Source organism: Ischnura elegans (assembly GCF_921293095.1).
Source record: "Ischnura elegans chromosome 13 unlocalized genomic scaffold, ioIscEleg1.1 SUPER_13_unloc_1, whole genome shotgun sequence".
NCBI classification, from domain to species: domain Eukaryota; kingdom Metazoa; phylum Arthropoda; class Insecta; order Odonata; family Coenagrionidae; genus Ischnura; species Ischnura elegans.
The window spans coordinates 3,249,103-3,271,931 of record NW_025791657.1 but is presented as its reverse complement, the minus strand read 5'-3'; the positions used below and the strand labels follow the sequence as shown (position 1 = coordinate 3,271,931).

General features: G+C 38.5%; 1 protein-coding gene across 5 annotated transcripts in view; it reads right to left on the bottom strand.

Moving 5' to 3' along the window:
• LOC124172575 (zinc finger protein 180-like) overlaps window positions 1-22,829 on the bottom strand; it is a 68,589-nt gene that overhangs the window by 5,197 nt on the left and 40,563 nt on the right. For 3 of the 5 annotated variants that reach the window (XM_046552015.1, XM_046552014.1, XM_046552016.1), the window contains 3 exons: window positions 17,107-17,238; window positions 10,325-10,456; window positions 986-1,058 (listed from right to left, as the gene is read on the bottom strand). In XM_046552015.1, coding sequence (XP_046407971.1) covers window positions 986-1,058; window positions 10,325-10,456; window positions 17,107-17,238 — 337 coding nt within the window. Of the gene's footprint in view, window positions 1-416; window positions 534-985; window positions 1,059-10,324; window positions 10,457-17,106; window positions 17,239-22,829 lie in introns of all 5 variants that reach the window. The other 2 variants (XM_046552017.1, XM_046552018.1) reach the window with 2 other exon arrangements.

Here is a 22,829-nt window from a genome sequence, read left to right as displayed (position 1 = left end):
AAGCACATTAATTTCCACTAGAAGAAAAGGTCAGCCGAGAACGACTACATTATGATTTTCCCGCAGGCAACACAATGAAACGAGCGATTTCATTGGTCTTTAAAGTAAAACTGAGTTCGCACGAAATGTTTCTCATACCCCATATCCGTCTGAGAAAGCTCCCAGAAATTCTTGGTCTGAGTTAGCTACTTCCATTTAGGGAATACATTTGGTAGCTAATTCTGGTAGCTAGTTCGAAGCTACCAGATCGGGAGCTTCGAGTTAGAGAATAGACCCCCTGAGCTCAGTACAAAAAATAGTACAATATCATTGTTCAATACAATCAAGCTCAGTACAATATCATTGTTATTCGGAACAATAATAGCAAACTGTTGCACATGTAGTATTGAATTTGAGTTGTTACGTTTCTCGGTCACCTTGATTTATTTTCCCAAGATTATTTCTCAATTCCATATTATATGCCCATTATTTTCCATTCCTAGGAGTCTCCATCCACAATTTACAGTTGGGACTATCAAAGCACAGTTGCCAAGCTCATGAAAAAAAATAAATAAGAAAGTGCACGTTACAAAGTTTCATTCTAATTTTCCAATTAATTAAAAATGAACCAAATCCAAGCTTAAATTTTCTAAGAATGCTGCCATCAGCATGAGGGCGTACCCAGCGAGGGGCAGGTGGGGGGGGGGCGGGCATCTGCCCCCACCCTAGAAGCAAAAATTGCAAAGTCTTTAAGAAAAATCAATACTGAATTGAAAAGAAAGTATTCAAAAAAGTCTCATTAAACCCATGAAAAATTGTATGTATTAGTATATGATATGTAACTAAAATTAAACTTTTTAAAGGATAAACTAATGTCACAACTTGACTTGCCCCCCCTAGTTATAATCCTGGGTACGCCCTTGCATCAGCAGGTGCTTCATCCTACACAATCAGTTGCAACTAGCCCACTATGTATGGTTATTCAATGGACCTTGAGCGCACTCACCTGATGCCACCATTGTAGACACAGGGGTCATTGCAAAATTCTCAATTGATTCCCCATTCTCACCAAAAGCTTGCTGAAAGTAAGTAACATTGAAGGAATCATATACAGACCCGGACATTAGCATTCTTTTTGCAGATAATTAATGCTCACTGATTCTACAAACCACATTTCATCAAAATTTGAAACCATATATTTGATCAAAATTTGAAGTTTCCTCGTATCTACTTTTTTACAAGATACAACTTTCTTAAACACACTGAGAGTACTCAAAATTTTCTCATTCCTTCCGAAAGAGCAGCAGCCTCAGATGTATTTTACGTCTGCATTGTAGCAATATTTGGAATAACAGCAAAACAACAATACGTGTGATTACTCAGCCCTTGATATCATCATTTTACAATTTATTTCATGATACCAAATGATATCATTAACAAAATATTCCAACCATTGATTAAAACTTAGAACCAGTAGGAATATTACAGTTAGTATTTTCATTTCTCCGCAGAGGATTCAGCACTATGCACAGAAGCAATATGAACCTAAAATCTTGAAAACCTATTTAAAGACAGAATTACCTAGCTAGAAAAAGTAATGGCAAAATATTGGAAAAAGGCAATGTTTTGAAAAGTAACACATAACAGTCAACAAAGTAAAGAGCGCGTAAAATTTAAGACAAAACAATACGTCATCTTTTTTGACCCAAGGAAAAAGAAGAAGAAACCATATTTATTTTAAATAAAATATAAACTATGGATCAATTGTTAACACAACCTAAGTTTTAACTAAGGTCTGAACTCGTGTGGTCTTCAACCATCACCTGCACATACGTTGGTTACGGTTACAGATGTTACAGTTGTTCATAGTGATACAATCTGACTGCACAGTTAATGCCACTAGTGCGACAGAGAAAGAAAAAGCCCTATTAGAAATATTCAATTGAATTGTTCAATAGAAAAATTTTCAAATATGCAAATTCATCCAAAATGGTAATTTTATCAGGTAGGATATGCTTAAATCCAAATTTCACAAACCCTGAATTCTATATCAATAAAATATGTAGACAGAATCAAGTCTCTTGATTCTGTCTACATATTTTAGATTATTATGTCATATATTAGGTTATTATTACATATATTAGATAAGATTATTAAGACTTGATAATGACCTCTATGGTTCAAAACATGTCTTACAGACAAAATAAATTAGCGGAAATCAACGAAGTCTCCTTTTCATTTCGTATTACAATTCACGTTCAAGCAACAATTATCCATAGAGCTAATGCATATAAACAAAGCATGATTGACCGCAAACCAATCCCGCTTGTAGGATTATAAACCACGAAAAGACTACCCTACCCAACTACCCTCGGAGTCCGAGATAATGCAGAGTCCCCACTAGAAAGGGTCAAAAAAGGCTGGTGATTAGAGTGTGTGATTATCCGTGAGACCTTTCTCAACAAATTTCCTGCAAAAATGCTCCATACGGAGGGGACGGAAGCATCCCTCGGGGCACAAAACAGCGGTCATGCTAAGGCAAGAACTCCGCTGTCTTGAAAGTGTTAAATAATATTAAATCTTTTTATTTACATAGACAAGGAATAGAATGTTGCATATTGTATTTAAAATTTCAATTTCTTCAATGCAAGAGAAGACACTGCATCGACCTGATAAGTTGATGTTGACATTACCTGGCATTCAATTCTTTGTGTTATCGAATCTTGCTCAAGTCAAGTGCTAGATATTTTGATTCTGTTGTCTTCTCTGACATTCCACATTTCGTTGTGGCAGTAAAAATTCTCCCAAGACACTTAAAATTACCACAAACACATTTTAGGCAAATATAATGGGCGCTGAACTGACAAAAATTTCATTTGAAATGAATTTGAAATAGAAGTTTTTGAAATTCCTGGTCAAAAATTCATGAATAATTCATGCATAATTCCAGGACTACGAATTCACACACAATTCCCCATTTTCCTGGTCACTGAATGCCCTGCATACCTTATTGAAAGTGGACCCATACATGACACTAATGCTTCAAAAAATATTTCAGCAACACTGTCCATATGCACGCAAATTTTTATCTAACATGATACATTAACGCTGTCCGATTTTTTTTAAATGGGTCAAAATAGAACACTTTCAACAAAATTAGGTTAAGAATACCTGATCTCCTAATTTTAGGACACAATGAAAGATACAAACAAAAACTGGAAAGTAATAACCTTGAATCTGTACCTGTATCTTTCACTCTGAAGTAATTAAAAATTTGGAGGCTACCTTATTGTCTCTTAAATCCATGAAACAATCAAAAATATTAACTGGAATTATCAACTGGAAAATTGATCAGGAAGCGGAGGAGTTCCTGAATGAAGACCAATTCAGATTCTGAAAGAAACAAAGGTACAACGAAAACCATTTTGATCACCAGTGATCACACAGCCACGAAAGTGTGGTTTATGAAACCAGGCCTTACATGGATCCTTAATAATACAAGAACAACCATATTATCGCCGCTAAAAAGATCGCGAACTGGCAAAGAAAGCTCTCAATCAGTCCAGGAAGCACTCTTAAATTACAGAATAACTGCATAAATAATAATATATTGTTTGTTTTACGTAAACTATGACTATCACAAAACAATTAAATGGAAGTTTGGATTGTCCGTGTTTTCCGACTATTCCTGCTGTATCTCCCCATCATCTGCCCTGATAATCGGGAGTGTACTGTATTTCAATGTAAAATATTCGATAAAATTGGATTGCATTCCACTCCTCACCGGACATTGCGGACAATAGGGTGGTTTCCTATAATGCCCATGCCTCGCTTGACGCAATTTCGATTAGCACAATTTGGATAAAGCGCAAATTTGTGCCTCGGGAAAATATTCCTATACTGCTTCGACTAATCAAATAACCTTTAATCATCTCTAGACAAAATGTGAACTTGCACAAAGAACACATGTAATTATACTCATTTAGAGCATATCAATAGTTTTACTAGCCTCATATTTTATTCTTTGTTTATATATTCGTCGAAATCCATTGGGCAAAGACATTACTTGTCATGTGTCCGGACAGCTAACATACCAAAGTTATTTATTCTCATCCCCTTTACTGAATAGTATCAGTTAATTTAGATCATTAATTAAGTTTGGAGCTAGTGAAATTGAGTTTTTTTAAGCAATATGGTTTGAGATGTCATTTTTGCTGTCATAGGTTGTAAGGCGAATTGACTACCGCATAAAGGGTCCAACCGTCCAGCATTCAAGGTCATCAGGGAGCCGAGACCCAGTTGCATATGGATAGCATCAATGCCTAAAAGGGTCTGAGAGACAGTCAAAACAGCAGTAGGCCCTCTTCATCTCAGGAATACAGGGCGGCAGTTGTTCAGCAGTAGAAGGTGATTTTGATAGAGCCATATGGAGTAAAAATCAAGTGAACAATGGCAAAAATATAGGAATGGGATACAAAAGTAAAGAAGAAATCAAGAAAGTCATTTACCAAAAAGAGATATTGAAAGTGATCACTTGCTTTGAAAATAAAAGACTGTCAAAGCAATAATGCACGTAAGTTTAACCCTTTCGAGATGGCCGAGTTTTCGTCTTAGCATGACTGCTGTACTGAGCCCCAAGAGACTCTTCTTTCTCGTGGTACGGAGCATTTTTGGAGCACATTCATTAAGAAGGGTCTCGCTGAACCTTTTTCGACCCCTCCACGGTGGGACTCCGCATTATCTCGGACTCGGAAATCATTTGTGCTCCCTCCTTCCTGGGTTTACGACCATACCTGCGGCATTGGTTCTCGGTCAACTTAAGGATAGCTTATATGTATTTAGCAAATGGATAATTGTTGCTTGCACGTAAATTGCAGACTTTGAATTGAATTCCTCATTTTTTTCAGAGCATTGTCAAATTTTAAACGAAGTTCTAAGGCCATTATTAATGCATTTAACGCAGCAACAATTTCCATGTTGATGTTTATACATAACTCGAGATATAAGTTAATACTTGTCGTATAATTTAGTTTAAAAATTGTATATGCTACTCAAAAGACAAATAATTCAATTATTAGTGTATATTTCTTGAGAAATGAACAAATTTTTATTTAAAAAATTGACTGTATAAACAATTGAATGGCCACTGCCCCGTACCGCTGAGAGGGGATCTAACAGACGAAGGGTCCGGGTACCTGCTCCCGGATTCCGAGGGTTAATCCTAAACCCCGAAGCGTTGGGTCCCGAGACAAAGACGTGGTAAACCCAGGACCATCCTAAAAGGGGGAAGAGCTAGAAAACGTATATATACGGCTTTCGTGTTCCTGGCCGGGAAAATCTCACACGTATATATACGCCTGTCGTCTCTCGGGTCAGGAAACGTCCACACGTACATATACGTGTACAGTAGGGAAAAGGTTAAGCTCACAACGTCAACATTCCACGCTATTATTCTGAATTAAGACGAGGTTAAAATGTCAGCAGGGTTCCCACTCTAACTATATTATAAAATTCATGGTTTTTTCCAGGTTTTAATGGTCTAAATATCATCAAATTCACGGTATGTTGATAAGCCATTTTAGGCAAAAATATTGATGACGTAACAATCACCGGCCGCACGTCAACTAAAAATTTATCAAACGCGACAGACGTCGTGAATGCAAACACAGCAATGAAAGTACTCTCTCTCATGACGTCACCTATTGATATCAACATTCAGGGCCGGCTAGAGGTTGCGAGTGGGAAAATGGAAGGAGAAGGGTGGTACGGAAGAGAAGATTTGATTTTTCGCCAGAGTAAATGAACACTTAGTTTACCGGTCTTCCACTCACAGGCTCAATATTAACCCTGGAACCGTACACCGGGGCACTCAGTGCCCCTTGGAATTTTAACTTTGCCATAAATTTTATTTGGCAACACTGGCTGCAGCCGGCTTCCGTGATTTTTACTTGACCATTACGACCTGTCAGTTACTTTGTTTGCTGTGACCATGGCACATCGCATTTTTTTGTGGAACGTTTTTGGGGCACTGAGTACCCCAGTGTACGGTTAGTGTGAGTTTTTATTCAAGTGTGTACATTTCGTTTTCATAGATTTTTTGGAATTTTACCGGAGTATTTTTACACTGTATTAGTCATGGATAGACTACGAACTGAGGAGGACATTTTGAGTTAGTTAACTCATTCCTCTGAGCCTGAGAATTTTGAAGATAAGTCAGAAAGTGAAAATGAATAAGACATTTTGGAAGATGTTATGTCAGACTTTTATTCACCCGACGCATCTGAAAATGAGTTTGTTCTTGGTGGAAGTGATTTTGAAGGGGAAGAAGGACAAACAACACACGCAAGAAAATGACTTAGACGAAATGAAGATGCACAAGACTTGCAAGGTGAACCAAAACACCTGGAAGATGAATATGAAGAATCAGAAACAAATTGCAGTTGAAAAAACAGTCCCCGAAAATGTTATTCAGCTAAAAAAGTGTCCTCAGGGGTAAAAATAAGTATGTAACATTGGGCAACAAAGCCTGCTGAAAGAGTTGAATGAACTAAAAAAAACTGCACCTTTAAAAGACTTTGATAGAAAATGTAAGGTTTCTTAATTCTACAATTATATTTAATAAAATAATAAAACAGGTAATTAAATTTATGTTTTTGCAATAATTTAAGGCAATAATTTAAGGCAATTGCAATAATTTTCCACAGGGGAGAATGACGCCTCGGTAGCTTAACTGGCTAAAGCACTCGGCCGGAAATCGAGGGATCCGGGTTCGAATCCCGGTCAAGGCGAATGATTTTTCCTCTGTGGATTTTTCGCACTATTTGTGCATTGCGGGTGACTCCGTAAAAATTTATCACCGTGGCTAGTCCCGGTATACTTTCATAAATAATTTAAGGCCCAAATAACGCGTTTTCAATGTTTTTTAGAATAAAAATAAGTTTTTGCATTTTATACGATTTTTAACTTTCAGGGGCACTCAGTACCCCAGTGTACGGTTAGTGTAACAGAAATGGAGGTGTACGGTTGCAGGGTTAATGTGTCGTCATGGTACACGGACCAATAATTTTGCTTCGAATATACGTGTTGAGTTAAATGCGTGGACAGTGTCTGCACCAGACTGACCTTGTAACATGATCGACATATCGATTTTTCTTTTGGTCAGTCAATTGCAGTTCTACAATCGAGTTTGAGAGATTTTTAAGGTTTTTTCCAGGTTTTTTTCACGGTAGACGAAATACACGGCTTATTCACGGTTTCAACGTTTTCACGGTTGAGTGGGAACCCTGGTCAGATACATCAGCCGCACCAACTTCAGCCCAGCGGTCAACACATACACGAAATTCATTGCTGAAATAAACAGAAAGACTTCTAATTACCTGGATTTATAATAAACGGTTGAATGATGTTCCTCTATCACAGGCAGTTATTTATGCAAAAGCTGTGGAAGTGGAAGTTCTGGTTGGTTCCAGAATTTTAAACTTCGAGGTGCTGTTTTAGTGCTACGATATCAGGTGAATCTGCAAGCGCTGATAGCATATTTGGTGCAACATTTTCTGATGAACTCCAATCAGTGATTGAGAGTGGCTCCTTTCCCCCTCAACTACTGTTTAATGTTGACTAGACGGAATTGTTTTGGAAGAGAATGCAACCTCGTTAATTCATTTTCAGGGAAGAAAACCTGAGTTAGGTATCAGGGTATTTAAAGACCATTTCAATTTGCTTCTTATGGTACTAATGCCCCGGGGGGCATTAGTACCATAAGAAGCAAATTGAACCATAAAATCGTTGAGCAATGAATTGCTATTCAAAGTAGCATTTGTCTGTCATTTGGATGAGCAAAAAAAGGGTCTGGGTGACACAAGAATTGTTTTTATACTGGTTTGAAAATTTGTCAACTGCCGGCAACACATTACGAAACCCTGATATAGCATGCATTTTTCCTGGATGTTAGGCTACCCGCCTGAGAGGTTGGAATTTCTAAAGCACGTACAAATTTATTTTAGTGAGAAAAAAGTCTTACCATGCGTACATACTCTCTTTAACAATATTTTTAACTCTAAATCATTATTTAAATACTGTAGACTCTCGTTATTAGTTCGCAGGACCGAAAAACCGTAGGTTCGTAATAACGAAGTTTGTATCAATGTTTCTTTTAGGTATCATCAGAAAAAAACAGTACTTGATAAATACTATTAAATTACGCGGAAATATGTTTGAACAGGAAAATTTGTTCCAGTTTCTCAACAGAAGAATGCAGCATGACGCAATCGAGGGTTGATAAAGTAAGTCCGATATACGAACTGGATGCGTTCCTAAGTTGATAAACCTACAGTACGGCCGCCGAGAGTTGTCCTATGACACACAGAATTGTCTAGGTTGGGGTAGGAGGCAAGGTTGCCAGCTAAGAAAGGGAAACGCCTACAAAGGGTTCAGCGAAGAAAGGATGCGGAAGGGCCGCCGCGTGAAGGATCCAGAGGAAGACTCACTTGTTTTGGTGATTCAAAGAAAGGATTTTTTGTGGATCAGCCTTATTTCGTTGGCCTTATGCAGTTGACAACATTGAGAGACAAGGCGAGGGTGTGTTTTGAGGACAGCGATTGGCTGTAAACCATGCTGGCGTAGGGTTGTCCGCCCCTCCTGTTGTGCCGTCATCGGGTGACTCTCGCCGGCAGGACTGTATGAAATCGCACTGAGAGGTACGGTTTTCCTACAAAATGCAACACTTCACCACAATGTGCTCCACCTCACGATATTACGAACTGATCTAGCTGGGCGTACGATGCAGCCAGAGCTGAGAAAAATCACTCCTCTCAGTAAGGAAGAACGGGCAAAACGCTTAACAGTTCCTAAATTCACGCCGGATACTTTGTTCAGATTGTGCCCAAATTGAGAGTTCCACAACGCCAAGCCAAACCGCAGAGCATCGGCCAAATCGAAAGGCGCCAAATTCGAAATTTGAAAAATTTTGAACGCTCATATCTCTGAAAATTTGTAAATCGAATGTGCGTAGGCAGAGGACTAACAGTTCGTCCAATTTACGTGTGGTTACGAGTGGGTCACCATGGCTCAGCAGGAATGAAACTTATTATATGATGTTGCGTGTACACCGAAGAAAGAACCATAATTGACGCTCTTGGGCACAGTAAACGAGAACTTACACGCGGAGCGATTATTATAACTTAGCGTAGTGAATATCCAACTAAATCCCGTTGCTTATGCGTGGAACTTCGTAATAAAGTTCATTTTATAGCTGCCGGGACTGAGGTCCGTAATTTCATAAAAACGAAAATTTTGCATTAACGTTTCTTTTACTATAGTTTGGATATGGCTTTTCATCGGGACTCACAACTTGCTTCGTAATAACGAGAACTTCGTAATAACGGTGTTCGTATTAAGGAGAGTCTACTGTAATATCTTCTAAGGCTATAAATAGGAATATATATGGATAATAGGAAATTCAATATCCAAAACCTATGCTATCGGGAGCACACCCCTATCTTCCCCATGCTAAAACCCAGTCATGAAACGCAAATTGGTATAGTGTAAAGACCCCAAGGAACGCATCCCTTGTGCAAAGCGAGGCATGGGTTTATTTTTTTGTTGCCTAAATCACAAGATTGTTACTCCTGAAGAACGTATTTCACGCTCTTAGAATTTTAAATGAAGATATCTATTTTTCGCGATCAAATGAAAAGTGAAAATTTTCAAGCAAGCGAAAATATGACGGCAAAGTATGAATGCTGGGAAAAGCCCTTGTGACATCATTCTGGTTCCGGCTGCTGCCGTGTGAGGCCACCTTGGTGCGAGGCTATGAGCGCTGCTATGTCAGCTGCTAGCAGGTAGCGCTTGGCTTAAATATGGATTATTAATACCATATCAAACGAAGGAAACTTTCTGACCTTAGGAAATTTTAATGGGTGATTATTAAGAGATGTTTCACTGAGCTCTGTGCCTCGTGCATGCATTGGGAATCTCAGACGATGTAAAACTGCTATCTACTCGTATAGAAACTAGGTCCCTGTGAAGTCACGTGGAGTGGCATCGCATGTGCACCAATCTGGCCTTGTTCAAATGAGGTTAAAAATTGACCATTCACATTCGTCTAAACTGGGATTTCTAAAACCAAATAATTTGTTGATTTCAAATGCACTAATGGTGGGTAAGGAATCGCAATCAATGCCTTTCTTTTTCTTTGACGAAGGAAACTACCCTATTGGGTGACTTGAGAACCCTAGTAAAAGGTACAAATTCTACCATTCATGAAACTTGAAAGTCAAAATTTTCACTAAGTGTAATATCACCTACATTCAATAATATAATCAGAGAACAAGAATTTCAGGCAAACCTCAACATCATCTTTCTCCTCAGGAGATGGTTCCTTTTTGGGCAGCACCAGCATGCAGTTGTGGTCTGATATGATGGATCCTGTGCCATCAGCACCCACCTCTTCATCTTGGGAAGCAGTCGAGGCCTGAGTCTGTACAGGAACCCACAATCAGTATTATTAATGACAGGGTAAAAAAACATGGATATCTGTCATTGAATTTGCCACAGAAAAAAAGTTTGTTTTTTCCCTACATCCTTCATCTAAATCGACATCCTATACCAGGGATTCCGACTTATGAAAAATGTTGGGTGGGCCTAAATTGGGGATCTGGCCCCGCAAAATTTTATAAGTAGTGAATTTTAAGTTTTTGGAGCATTTTAGAAGAGTCGTATTGTCAACATTAGATCCCTGATCACTCGAATCTCGATATCTGAACACTGGGGAAAATTGACAAGCCTGACACATTTTTCCCTCACGCCCATAGCGAAATTTTGAGGAGGCTTGGGCCCCCTAGGGTTCCATGCAGTCGGCGCCACTGTACTATACCCAAGCTGCCTCAAGTAAGATGTTGCAAAATTTTGTTTATGTTTAAAATTTGGTTTTCAAGCTTGCCACTGGGTTATCATGGCTATATTCCTAACACATCTTGCACCAGCCCATGACAAAATCAATGCAAATGGAGGCGGTGATCCTCGGAGCATTAGTTTCTGGAGATTTCAACCTCAAGATACCATCTTATTTGTTGAAACAGTATGAGTGGAGAGCACTAAGCATAAGATTTCAGTGCCCATGAGCAGATTTACAGAAAATAAATATGTTAAATGCTGGGGATAAATTTGGTGTATTTCGGATTACACTTAAGTTAATTAACATCGATTTTGGCAATTAAAAATAACCACCAGAGGCAAATTGTAATGAAAGGACATCCTGAGTAAATAATAAAGAGATGGTACTCTTCCATAAGATTATTGTGCCCTGGGCAGCATACATAAGAATAGCCTAGCAATTGAAACACATTGATTGATATCAAATTAAAAGAAATGCCATAATTTATTATATTCACATTGTAGCAGAACTACATAGTGCTCCATCAATTAACCCTTTTGTGCCAGACATAAGGTGGAGCCAACGGGAATTTTCAAACCCATCACACCCGATGTTGGGTATAGCTACCGCGGATTTTTCAATGCAAACGAGCGGACTTCGGCTCTGGCCGACACGAGGGAAGTGACCGCTGAGGTAGCAATTGTTGGATGCATTCAGGCCCGGCCTTAAGACCGTATCACACTAGCGACTGCGACCGCCGCTGCGACCGCGATTTCGGCTGCGGCTGCACCCCATCACACATTGCGGCGGACGCCACGATCGCGCATGCGCACGCATGAACGTTTCTGCTTGTGGCATGTTTGTTTACGAAAGCCCAAAGAATAGATAGAGAGCAGCAATTGTTGAAAATGTTCCTAATATATGTTAAAACGTACTTCATTTTCATTCACCTATGTACTCGGGTGCAATATCCAATATACTGGGCTTCCATCTTCACTTTAAAAATCCGAAATTATCTCAGCGTTATCTTATAACCTTCTTGAACTTCCCTCGCTACGGTAACCAAAACAAACAAACACGTCTGCCGCAAGCGCGCGAGATTGAAATGGAGCTCTCTGATTGGCTGCGACTGCGACTCAGAAGAATAGCCGGTCGGCTATTCTTCGGAGTCGCAGTCGCAGCGTCGACTGCCTCGCTCTGATTGGTCGACGGGCCAGTCGCAGTCGCGGTCGCAGCCGCAGCGCCGGCCGCAGTCGCTAGTTTGATACGGCCTTTAGAACCAGCTTAGCCACTCCCCGGGCAATAAACCCCGACCCTCCCACTCATTTATCACCATCCTGACCACAGAAATCCGTAATGCATTGGTTACATTATCAATGGTTTTGCAATGAATTATTTTGTCGCCCAATACAATTTTTTGGAACTTAATAATAAATTCTTTGTTTTGTTCCGCATGTCAGCAATTTAAAATGAAATTTTAGTGCTAAAAATAGCAGACTTCCGGACTTATAGCCTTACGACTTTTTAATTACTAAATTTGTTTTTATCAACACTACAAATCCATATAAAATTCCAAAATGTTTTAAAAAATGTTAGAAAATCTTTTAGAAGAGTCGATTACTAAAAATCAAATACAGCAGACCCCCGATCACCCGACCGCCGTATGTCCGTTTTGCAGATTATCCGTGCATGAGTATCACTCTCACTCAATTTTTTCTGCCATCTTTATAAAAATAATAAAATCAGACACAAAATCATCGGAATTACTGCATTATTGCTAGGATACACGGGGCTTAATATTTCCATTCCAATCCCCTATGTAAAACGGATGCGATGGCTCGCTAGCTGCATTCACGCCGTGCCCCTGTTTTCCAAGCCTCGCAGGATGCAATTGCGCTCCATGATCACAGATACAGTGAGTCCTCGTTCTACGTCACCCCGTTTGACGTCATTTCGCGATAACGTCACGAAAATTTTGAGACCGTCATTCGTTTATCGCACCTTCGCTTCGCGATAACGTCAAGGCTTTTAAATTTCGCGCGAGAAAAAAACGCGAAGCGGCGGGCGTTGCAGGTTGTTCGTTTTATGGGCGGTAATACAGTCAGTCTAAACGAAGTGTAAAACGGTGTGTTTATTGTTAATTGCGATTACAGTTTTAGCAAATTCTCTGCAAAATGAATTCTGAGGTAGGTGCGCAAGGTTTTACTTGACATAATGGTTTTCAGGAACCTAAAAAGTGATTTCAAGGAATTTTTCCGTGTAGAACTCGGATTTTTTGTCGTCACTTTTTTCGCCAAGTTCACAATAATTTTGGTTCCTGTAACTGCGACGATGTTTCAGCGATGATGATGCTCAGGCGACGCTCGCCCGGGCGACCACCATAGCAAAGCCGAAAAGCAAATGCGGGAAGATACAAAAATGGAGAAGGATTTACGTCACTGCTGCTATTGTCGTCGATGAAGACAGGAACTCGTATTTATGCCATAGTTTGGCATTCCTATCGTGAAAAAATGCCCCAGATATGATTCGCTAAAATTTTTTCGCGTAGGAATTGTGAGGTCTAGGAGCCGATATTCACTTTTTACATTGCTTCTTATGGGATATTATGTTTCGATTAACGTCATTTCGTTTATCGTCACATTTTTCAGGAACGGTAAGTGACGTTAAACGAGGACCACGGACTTAAAATAATCAGGACTGGGCACTTAAAGCTGCATCTGTCGTCGCTATTGTCGCTGACGAGAAATTATTCTCATAGATGGCAGCACTGTAGCTCGCCCGAAACATCTAGGGAGTTTTATGGTGATTGTACGGGATTGATCTTTTTTCAGCACACTTTCGAATACAGAAGCTACTTAAGAACGATCAATTTTCTATAGATACCAAGTGCGATGTATAAGGAAATTTTTCTCGATGAAGTTTTTTGACTCTTCCGAGGGAAAGGACGAATTCCTTGCAGGAGAATTGACTTCGTTGACATTTCCATATCTACCCCTAAAGATTTTCAGCCTCAAAATTTTCGACCACAACACAGTGGAAATGTTTATTGGAAGCCGCTATTCCTGTTGAAATAGGGTACTTAAAGCTAGTATATTAGATATGGTCTTATCATTTTATCCTGTTCCTTCCGCCTCGATTAGTAAAACAACTATGACGTGCAATTATTTCCAGTCTAGCATTCACTTTTATAGCATCACATATGCTATGAAACGGAGTTACCTGTTCACCACTTAGAAGCTGAATTTCACTGATAAACTGTTGAGATAAGTATTAACTGTTTATCCATGCAGTTTGTACTTAATTTTACATTGTTGATTGACCTAATGAAATCCTAGCAGATGATATTTAATGATACACTAAATGCGAAGTTCGGGGGCCTATACTTAGGTTTTTCCACATTTCTATCGCAGGAAAAAATAAAGTGTGTTAAAAATGCTATTAAGGGCTTGATTCGATATTTTAAGGATTTAAATTTGTTGTTTAGAACCTCTTTTATAACAAACGTTGATAAAATACTATCACCTCTAGTCTGGGACTGTTTCATAGCATGATATATCTCCTTGAATCGGAATTACGTGATTATAGCTCAGGAAGTGGAATTCCACTGATAAGCTGTTGCGATAAGTATTAGCTATAATCCCATTCTGTAGAGTTTGTGCTTGATTGACGTCGTTGAATGAGCTGTTTGAAGCCTAGCGGACGGAATGCAATGAGGTAGAGAATGTCATGTTCGGGGGCTTATTTCATGGTTCTCCACGCATTTATTTCATAGAACAAACATTTTTAATTGTGAAAATAAGTTTCAGTGCATAAGTCAGTATTTAAAAGATATAAATTCATATTGAGAGCCTTTTCCACTAAGTCCTAACAAGGTATAGGAGCACATGGGCGAGCTTTGGTGCTGCCATCTATGTTTGAAACCATCGCCGGGCGACATTAAGGACGACATCGCTTGGCATTACCAGGGTTCGGGAGTTGCACTGGGCTGACGAGGACTCACTGTACACGTCCTGCAGCAGTTGCAAGCCAGGCAACTTGTGCTAGATGCGACAGCATGGCGTGGTGCCTGATTGTGTATTTTCCGACGTTGATCATTGGTTTTGAAGCATTCATGCAAACCACTTTTCTGCATCCGTGATCACACAGCCGGGTATGGGTGGTTTTCGTAACCAGTTCTTATATGGAGCCATAATAATACAACTAAAACTTTGTTATCGCCATTAAAAAGATCGAGGACTGGCAAAGAAAAACTCTCAACTCCCGGACTCAAAGAGTCTGGGAAGCACTCTAAATTAACAGAATAAGATAGTTCTATGATTTTTGTTGGGCACATATCAAAATAGGACATTTTTCAACCAAATCTGCAGATAAACTCTTCACACACAAAAACAGTAAAACTTCAATGGGAAAATTGAAGGCCCATTTTACTATGTATGCACTATGTCTTACTGGTGGTACAGTTACATTCAGGAACTACACACAAGTTAAACGACCCATATCTCTGTAGAACCTCATTAGTTTGCCTAAAAGACTGAATAATATAAAACTAATTACCTCAAAAGGTACATGGGAGCATTTCCGTGCATCATAACTTATGAGTCAGACTAATTAGCTAAGTAACGGGAAGTCAAGTTACCATAGATGAATGAAACAAGAAATAACTGTTTCAGTAAACCGGAACTAGCCACGGTAATAACTTTTACGGAGCGACCCGCAATGCACAAATTGTGCGAAAAAATCCACAGAAGAAAAATCATTCGCCTTGACCGGGATTCGAACCCGGATCCCTCGATTTCCGCCCGAGTGCTTTACCCAGTTAAGCTACCGGGGCGTCAATCTCCCCTGTGGAAATTTTTGGACTTTACCGGACAAGGTGGTATAGACTGCTGAGCATATTATGCGACTAGCAGTCCAGGTCGTGCGCATGGCGCCACAGCCGGAGAGCAAAGCCCGAACTTTGAACACGAGAGGTGTTCGCTCTGGACTTATTTCAGTAAACCGGGACTAGCCACCGTAATAACTTTTACGGAGTCACCCGCAATTCACAAATTGTGCGAAAAGTCCACAAATTTCCACAGGGGAGATTGACGCCTCGGTAGCTTAACTGGCTAAAGCACTCGGCCGGAAATCGAGGGATCCGGGTTCGAATCCCGGTCAAGGCGAATGATTTTTCCTCTGTGGATTTTTTCGCACAAGAAATAACTGCTGAAGAGAAGTCAAGAGCGAAAGCATTGAAAATAAGTGCTACTAAAGAATGTTGAAATTCAATTCGATCGAATGAGTAAGTAATGAGGACGTGATAAGAAGAGTGGGAGAAAAGAGAGGTCTTCAAAGTTTGGGACATAGCTCCAATAGTCTTCAAAATTCTTAAGGAGAAGATGACTCAATCAGTGACTTAATGAGATAAGATAGCATGATAAAAAGTATCCCCAAAGTACAGGTAGAGTGAAAGAAGGGCTAAGAATGGTCCTGAGTGTGTTTCATAGACCATGTTATTACAGTGCAACCTCAATATAACGACACCCCACGGTGCACTAATAAACACTCGCTATAGCGAATTGTTGCTTTACCGGGGGTGGAGCAAATAATAGCCAATATACCTGTTGCAAACAGATATACAGGAACAGGAGTGGTGCGGCGACAGATAAACATCTATCCGATAAACGTAAGCATAAATCCAGGCGAAAGGCGATGTTTTTTTGCATCACCAAATTTCCTTACTCAAATAACGACTAACTATTCAAACAATTTATAAGCACCGCCCTGAATAAAAATCATGCAAAGCATTGTTTCGTCAATCATTATATTTATCGAACGACAGTTTACCACATAAATTTGAGACTGAGCACTCCATTAACTTCATTTCTAACAGATCGCTAGAAATTACAGAGGTTAAGGAGTCTTGATGAAAGTCTTACGGCGGTGAAACCCTTGCTATGGCGAGAGCCAACACCGAAAGGGTCTCGTAAAAACGAATTTTTTAACACGCTTATTATAGGGTCAATTGACGATGCATCGGCTGTCTCTCATAATAGCGGGGGTGTCGCTATAGCCCGTACTCGCTTTAATGAGGTTCCACTGTAATTATTTAAAAGAGAAGAAGATTGTAAATATGAATAGATTTGCATGCAGAAGAGAGCGATGGAGAGCTCTGGGAATTCAGTTAGCAATCTTGATTGCTAACTGAATACGGTGACAAAGTTCACATGTCATTAAAGTTCAGTTTACAATAAATAATTCATATGGTACACTACCTGATTAGCTGAGGTTTGAGACATGAGTTCACTTGTAGTGCCATCAGTGCAATCAATGTGATCATATCCTACTTCATCATAGCTGATCCGTTCTTCTTTAATTGAAGAGGACTGGCATGTTCCTGAGTCACTCTAAAGGAAAGACAACCACTAAATTATACAGAATTTCATTGATTGGAGCAAGAAGAAAAAGTGATCATAACCAAAACATGAATTGCAGAGCATCCGTAGAAAATAAATAATCCCTGATGAACGATTCTGGCCTGTTTGTAGAAAGTAGAATAACTTAATCAACAAACAAGATTAATCCACTTAAGTAATTCTTCCTTCTCATTTAATCTAATGAAAGCCTTACTAAGTAGGAGGAATAACCTTAATGGGCAAACCTTGTGACTTTATGGGTCATAAAGTTGTGGACTCAACCCTACCACTAAAATTAATCAACAAATAATTTGACATAAAACTCTACAAGATCATTGAATTACATAAAAACTTGTGATTTTCCAATAAAAATCTTACTATACTAAATCTATATTAAAAATCATAATTTCTAGTGATTCACACATTCAATGCAGGCCTGACTTTCATTAAAGTCGTCAAAATGGGCCGTTAGAAAAATAAGAAAGAAAAATAGAGGGAGGTTTCCACGCCATAACTTAACACTTCAGTTTCGTGATAAGTTAAAAGAATGCGTTTGAATATAGCCCCCCCCTTTACGTTTACCACTGGCATTTTTGGAAAAAAAAGGGGTGACTATATTCAGACATATACGGTAAATCCTATTCATCTCATTCATAAAGAAGAGCATGGTCCATTTTTATTGAAATACACATCAATTTAAATTTATTTATGATGCTTATGTTTAAAAAAATGCGAATTTAGTAAAAATGACTGGATTTTTCAGTAGGGCTTTAAAATAACCTGCCGGCACTCAAAGTGTTAAACAGTAGTAGTATAGTAGTATTATAGTATATTTTATTATCCGAAGACCAGATTACACTGATATAGGAGTCGTCAGGTACATAAAAAATATAAACAGGTACATAAAAAATATAACACAGGTACATAAAAAAATATAATAGACAAATAATTATACACTATTACCCTGAAGAAATTCATCTACGGAATAATATAATTTTTCTAGTAAAAAGCGTTTAGCTTGTATTTTAAATGAACCAGAAGTTTTACAATTTTTTAAACTGGATGGTAATTTATTGTACAGGCGTAACCCTATAGTTTTTGGGCCTAGAAAGGCTGATTTAGTCCTGACATAATTATAATGAATGGTATCATGACCTCTTGTGTAATAATCATGGACATCACAGTTTTTAGGGAACTCATAGAAATTAGTTTTGATAAACATGAGGACAGAAAGAATATACACACATGGGAGTGGGAGAATATTGAGTCTTTTAAAAATAGGTCGACATGGGGCATTATAAGGAGCAAAGACCATAAGTCGTGCAATTTTCTTTTGCAGCCTAAAAAGCTTAACTGAAGCATGTGATGATCTCCAGTAAATAATGCTAGTAATGATGCGGGAGTAAAATTGGCCATAATAAAGTGTTAACAGAGCATGTCAGAACTAACAGAAAATCTAATGAAACGTATAAGAAAACAAGTGGAGCATAGAATTTTAAGTAGATAACAGATATGTTCTTCCCAAGATAGATTTGACAAGATTGTAAGTCCTAGGAATTTAACATCTTGAGCTTGGCACATGAATTGACCATCATGGGCAAGATTAAGGTCAACACCATGTTTTCTCCTGAGATTAAAGTGCATGGCTAGGGATTTATCAACATTTATATCTAAGCAATTTAAAGAACACCAGTCGCTCAACTGCTGAAGAAGTATTTCACTTTTCTCAATTGTGCACTGTAGTGATGTGGATGAAACTAGAATGTTAGTATCATCAGCATAAAGGACAATCTATGAACAGTCTGTTTGTAGATTATGAGGGAGATCATTAATATATATCAGGAATAAATAATATATCAGTACTCAGTATCAAGGTTCTTAGACTGTAAGGTTGCCTCATTCGTAACTGCGCATGCGCCAGCAGAAGTCCCGTTACGTCACTGTAGACCCTGTATCCCAGCTGATCCTAGCCATTACATTTTTTGTACGCCAGAAATTGAGAGAGAATAAGTTCCTGAGACCTTGCTCCGCCATGTGTTTAACGCGAATCTGAACACATTTCATGCAATTTCACTGGAAATCGTCTTTGTAATCCACTACTCACAAGACGAATTTTTTGTGGGTGAAGAGCACCTTTAATCGTTGGATATGCCAGGCTCCCGTTGTACTGTGGCAACGTCCTCCAACAGCTTGACGAAAATGAAGAAAGCTGGACGGAATGTCTCATATCACAGGTGGATGCTTAAATTGAAAAATCTTTTTATTGTGTATATTAACTAATTGAATCATTGACCGTGTCTCGCTCCCCACACATGTGAAAAAAGTGGTGAAATTGAATCAGTCAGAAAAACTAAGTGCATATGCTAAAGATTTCGTAATCAAGAACTTAGATGCCCCTATTGCATTGGAAAATCAGGAATTCTTCCCTTTTAAGGCCAATTGAACTGAATATTTTGTGCACTCATTCATGCAGGGACTATTTTGCAAATTCTTCATTTACCTCGTATGCTATGAGTAACATCGTGTGCCAATGGTAAGATATCAGGTAAACAAATTTCTAGTACTTAGTCTGTAAATTTGAGTCCTTTCGTATGCCTTTGAGAGCTTTTGAGAAATTTTCGAGGTCACGGTTGCGTAAAAGTGTTTATTAATTTGGGGACAGAAAATTTTTTGCGTGTATAAAAATATTTATCAGGAATCAAGTGTTAAATCGTAGTTCACATAAAAGAAACTTACGTTAATTTTAATCATAATATTTTCTCTCGAACTAGTAAATTGGTTAAGAATAGCCTTTATAAACTTATAAATGTTGACTTGAGTCAAACCAAATAATATTTTTATGTACTCTTTCGCATTTATATTCATCTGCAAACTGCAGTTTCCTGCAGTGCTTTTTGGTGCCATGAAGCATTTTTCTTTTAGGTTTTTTGACCAAAGGCTACAGTGGAAACTTTCTGTGGGATTTAAGATAGAGAAAGAGTCCTCTGATTGGAAGGCTGTTCTCCACTCAAGCGGGCAACTATGGTGCTGTTTTGATAACGGCAATTGTTGGTGGTTCATTTTCCATTTCTAGAAATTAGTTTACCGGGGAATTCTTATTTCTCTCAGCATAATATTGACGTTAGTTCTGTTTCATCTGTATGATTTTTTGTTTAACGTATGATCACTTTGAATTGCTATTACGAATGATTTCAAAATGGTAATAACGCTAAACTTACAACTCTTTTCACTCTATATGCTAATTTTTTCTTCCCATTGAAGTAAAGGATTTCAATGTGCATAATTTTCTTTATCTTATATATTTTCAAAGCCTGGCGAGGAATGAAAACGAGCATAATTTCTATTTAAAAAGTGGCGGAACTGTAATTTTTTGAAGCAACTTATTCGTTTTTTGCGTATTTTCCTCCCAGCTATATTAATCTAAGTTTAAATTATATTGTGGAAGTAGCAAGGAAAACAGTGTTTTTGAGAGTTAAAGGAAGGAAGTGTGGACACGGAATTAACTCGCACACCTTCCCATTTCATCACTTCATCAGGTAATTATAGCGTCTGAATACACGAATTTATCTTTTTTTAAATCTTAACATCATTATTTTCATAAATCGGCATTCAATTTAAAATTCCACTTATAGTGTTCGATCAGGGGTACCGACTTACAAAAAATATTGGGGGGCCCAAACCGGGGACCTTGCCCCGGTAAATTTTATAAGTAGTGAATTTTAAGTCTTTTTTAAAGTATTTTAGAAGAGTCATATGATCAACATTAGAACCCTGATCACTCGAATCTCAATACCTGGACACTCCGGGGAAAATCGTCAAGCCTGACACATTTTTCCTCACATCTGTAACAAATATTTGGGGGGGCTCGGGCCCCCTCAGGCCCCATGGAGTCGGTGCACCTGTGTTCGATAGAGGGTAACTTCAAGAACTCGCTCCGGTAAGCAGTTACGCCCATGGAAAGGCTAGAATTTGAAATGGCGCTGGAAGTTGGGTCTACAGTGAAGTCAAGCCAATGGGAGCCCGAGTCGCGAATGAGGCAACCTTTACTCTAGGAACCTTGACTCAGTATAACTCTCAATTCCTTACCCCCCTTCTGCTCCGTACTGAACGGAAGTGAAAACTGTTTGTATGGGCACAAAATTTATGACTGCTTAGTGCCGTGATGTCAGAGCTCACTTGATCACTGAGCGAAGTTGAGCTGCCAGGCCTGACTTTCATTAAAGACGTCAAAATTGGCCGTTAAAATAACAAAGAAAAATAGAGGGAGGTTTCCACGCCATAACTTTGATTTAAACACTGCTTTTACCAAATGGTGCATACGGTTCGAAAGAGGGGTCCATGCTGAAGGTCATACACACGATCGAAGAACTCGGGAGTGGATATTAATTACATACGGAGGCGGAGAAAGAACTCCTGGCCTGACTGGTAGAACCTGTCAATTAACATGCTCCAAACTGAATGCATAAAGAAATAAAGTATTTCTCAATAAACTATTGTCCTCTCTGTGGAAGGCAGAGAGGACATAATAGTTTTAGTAGACATAATCTTAATCGACCAACAGCAAATGGCAATTGAAGTTAATATGCCATCTCATTTAGACTTATTCAAGCTTTGAGTAGGAGGAACAACATTTCCAGGCATATCTTGATACATAATGGCTGATAAAATGGTGGAAAAAACCCTATCATTTTAATTAATTACCACATAATTTGACATTTCACCCCATAAATGCATTGTTTCCTAAACACCTTGCGATTTCCTCATAAAAAATGGATTCAAAAGTATGAATGGCATCAGCAGAGAAATTGAGCATAACAAAGTCAAAATCAATTGACAATAACCGACGGTTTTATGTCTATACATAAATGGCTATTTTGTAACTGACACCTGGTAAACAGACGGTTTGTAAACACGACATCTCGTAACTGTGACAATTACTAACCAGAAAATTTGCAGCTGACTATTCAAACTACTTGGTATAAAGACGTACTGTAACCAGAAGTGATGAAATCAACTCATGGATAACATGAAAAATATTAATACTCAAAGTACCCAGAGTGTTTGCCATCCTCCTTGCACATTTTTGATAGTGTTTTAAGCTTATTCTAGTCTGAAATGTTTGCTTACGATGCCTTTGATCCACTGATGCCCAAGGAGCAATTAATTTTGCTTGATATTTGGACAATACTAATTTACTATCAAAATATTTTAACAAGTTAATATTTTAAAAATAAAAATTTAAACAGCTCTTTCAGAAGGGCTTTGAGTCCCTAGAGCCGAATTTGATATTATTCTGTTTGATTGTTAGTTTATGATCCACTGAACCCCAATTTGCGTTCACTTTTACTTAATCCTTGACATTTGCAGGTACGCAAATAAATTATTTAATCAATTAAATGTTAAAAATTAAAATATACAATAACAGCCTTCCTGAAGGGCTTCAAGACACTTGAGTCAAGTTCCATGTTATAATAGATATAGTAAAACCCCTATGTACAGAACCTCTTTACATCATAAACCTCCATACTTCGTACCATCCCAATGGTCCTGTCAGATTTACATGTAAATTTATAGGCAAACCT